The 2,262-nt window shown below is 34.8% G+C and overlaps 1 protein-coding gene across 1 annotated transcript; it reads left to right on the top strand.

The window, feature by feature from the left end:
- Positions 1 to 265: 265 nt before the first annotated feature.
- Positions 266 to 680, top strand: LOC143198923 (uncharacterized). The gene has a single exon (XM_076408546.1). It carries the CDS (start codon positions 339 to 341, stop codon positions 606 to 608), a length of 270 nt encoding a protein of 89 aa, XP_076264661.1. The 5' UTR covers positions 266 to 338; the 3' UTR covers positions 609 to 680.
- Positions 681 to 2,262: the final 1,582 nt, after the last annotated feature.

Raw genomic sequence — 2,262 nt, 5'->3', positions numbered from 1 at the left:
TTTTATAATATTTATATAATTATCCCCGAAAAATACTTCAAAGATGTTTATATCTTACTAATGTTAAAAAAATTGTTAGTAATTTACGTGAAAGAGCAACAATGCCGACGTTCTAACTTGTTTAAGACTTGATGATAACAAAATCCTTAGAGACTGTCATATCCAAAATAAAAAAGGGACTATCGTTAAGGTTCTCATAAAAATAAATAACGTTTGCTTCGCGAAAACTCTTTCTAGCAATATTGCACAAAGTAAAAGAGAAAGTACGACAGACGAAGCACGTCGCGCAAAAACCCAACGCCCATAATTTCGTCGCGTTCCGCTTTTAGTGAACCACAATGCGGTCCTGCTCGTCCGTCCTCCTGCTGACCATCTGCCTGGTCCTGGTGCATTGCTACGACCCCACCGATCCGGAGATCAAGACCGTCATCCCCCCGAAAGGCACCTTCGAGGCGTTTTACCCGCGCGGCGAAGATGGCGGTTCCGCGAGAGCGGCCCATTCGCATGGCAGCTTCTACAAGCACCGCAATCCCGCACTGGTAGATGCTAAAAACGCAGCCGCTTACGGATTCCGCTTCGACGGAGGAAGAAGATTCAACTATGAATAATACTATTGCACCTTTCGTTTGATACCATATTTTGTACGCTGATGTTATACCGCAATAAATTGTCCGAATCAAGCACGTTGTTTTTATCCCAAATTTAAATCCATGATCGAAATGGTTTGCGTAATTTTCAAAGAATGGTGAAGGAGTTAATATAAAATGGTGAATGCCGTTTTACGACAAAATTGCGAATGATTACTATTGTGTCTTTCTTCGATATTGTACCTATGTATATAATTAATTTAGTGTTTTATATATGAATAACAGCGTAAATAGTCTGAGAACAATTACGACCAAGCAACATAATATACAGGTTATATTATATGTCAGAAGTAGATACATTTTTGTAATACAGGAATATCATAACCATAATTATCAATAAACCACCTAATGAATTAACCAATGAATTATTTAACAACGAACTGTCTGTACATTAGAACCCAAAATTTTTTTCATATCCAATAAAACCGCTAATGCGCGACATAGATGACATGTGAAAACATATGACATAAGTTTAAATGTAAAATTCGTTTTAAACTCAGATCGGATTTTTTATTCTCATTTTATCCCAATTAAAAACAAACAAAATTCTGTCTGATGCGTCGTAACATGTAATTGAACAGTTTATGAAATTCGATTTGGTTGTACTGTCGACCGTGTTGTCAGATGACTACAAAATTCTTCAAAACGTTAGTGATAACAATTAGATGTCATAAACTGGTAAACGAACTGATGTCACAAATTTTGATGACGTGCATTAGCTGTTTTATTGGATATGCCATATGGCGTACCATTTTAGATTTTCTTGTAGCGACCTTAGGTCACCACAAATAAACCCACGCTGAATTCTGCGGTTGTCAACGCTAGCGGATTGACACTATGCGATCTCAGGGTAAAAAACACCAACAAGACGATGTGTCTCTGTCTTTCCTCTTTCAACCTGTCCTTTTACCACATAACCTTGACCTGACTTAACCTTCCTCTCGTCGATCACATGTAAATTTTAACAACATAATTAAAGAGGTTTATATTTGTCAGTGTTTTCTGTTGGTGTACAATAGATCAATAGAGCAATAGATTGATTCAAAGTCAATACACACAACAAACGAACCACAAAATAGACAGACCTCAATGTTTTGTGAAATGAACATTCTCACATTCTTTAGTTCCGAAGCGCCATCTGTGTCAAATTTCGTTTAATATTTATTATGGGATTTAACAGTCTGTAAACTCTGCTGACCGAACAATGGAAAAATAATTCATGACATTGCCAAAAAACCAGTTGAAACAAAAATTTAAATTTTATATTTGCATTTAAGGTTGAACTGGTTGTATAAGTATTAAGTTCAGTACCGATAGTTCAATTAATAATCAAGTACTTAAAAAGTAATGATAAAAATAAAAAGACAAAAATACACAAAAAGAGACAAGCGACATGATTTATTTTATTTTTAATTTGAGAACTAAAATAATCTAAAAATTATTCAATGATTGAGTTTGTTTAGAGCTCCATTATTAAACTAGGCTATTTCTAAAAATAGAAATAAGATTGGTATTGATATAACAATATACGCCCATTAAATATGACAAACAATAGCCGCATTGATTTGGTTTACCTTTTCCCATAGTTGTTACTTTAGAAAATGAAAAACCCACC

Source organism: Rhynchophorus ferrugineus, unplaced genomic scaffold (assembly GCF_030347505.1).
Source record: "Rhynchophorus ferrugineus isolate W39M unplaced genomic scaffold, kcgeb_rfMv2 rfM6, whole genome shotgun sequence".
NCBI classification, from domain to species: Eukaryota; Metazoa; Arthropoda; class Insecta; order Coleoptera; family Curculionidae; genus Rhynchophorus; species Rhynchophorus ferrugineus.
Note: the sequence above shows the minus strand (reverse complement) of the source record. Positions and strands in the feature narration are given on the sequence as shown.

Bases quoted from the DNA above. Each gene is read 5' to 3' on its own strand.
- LOC143198923 (XM_076408546.1), top strand. From the start codon at position 339: ATGCGGTCCTGCTCGTCCGTCCTCCTGCTGACCATCTGCCTGGTCCTG.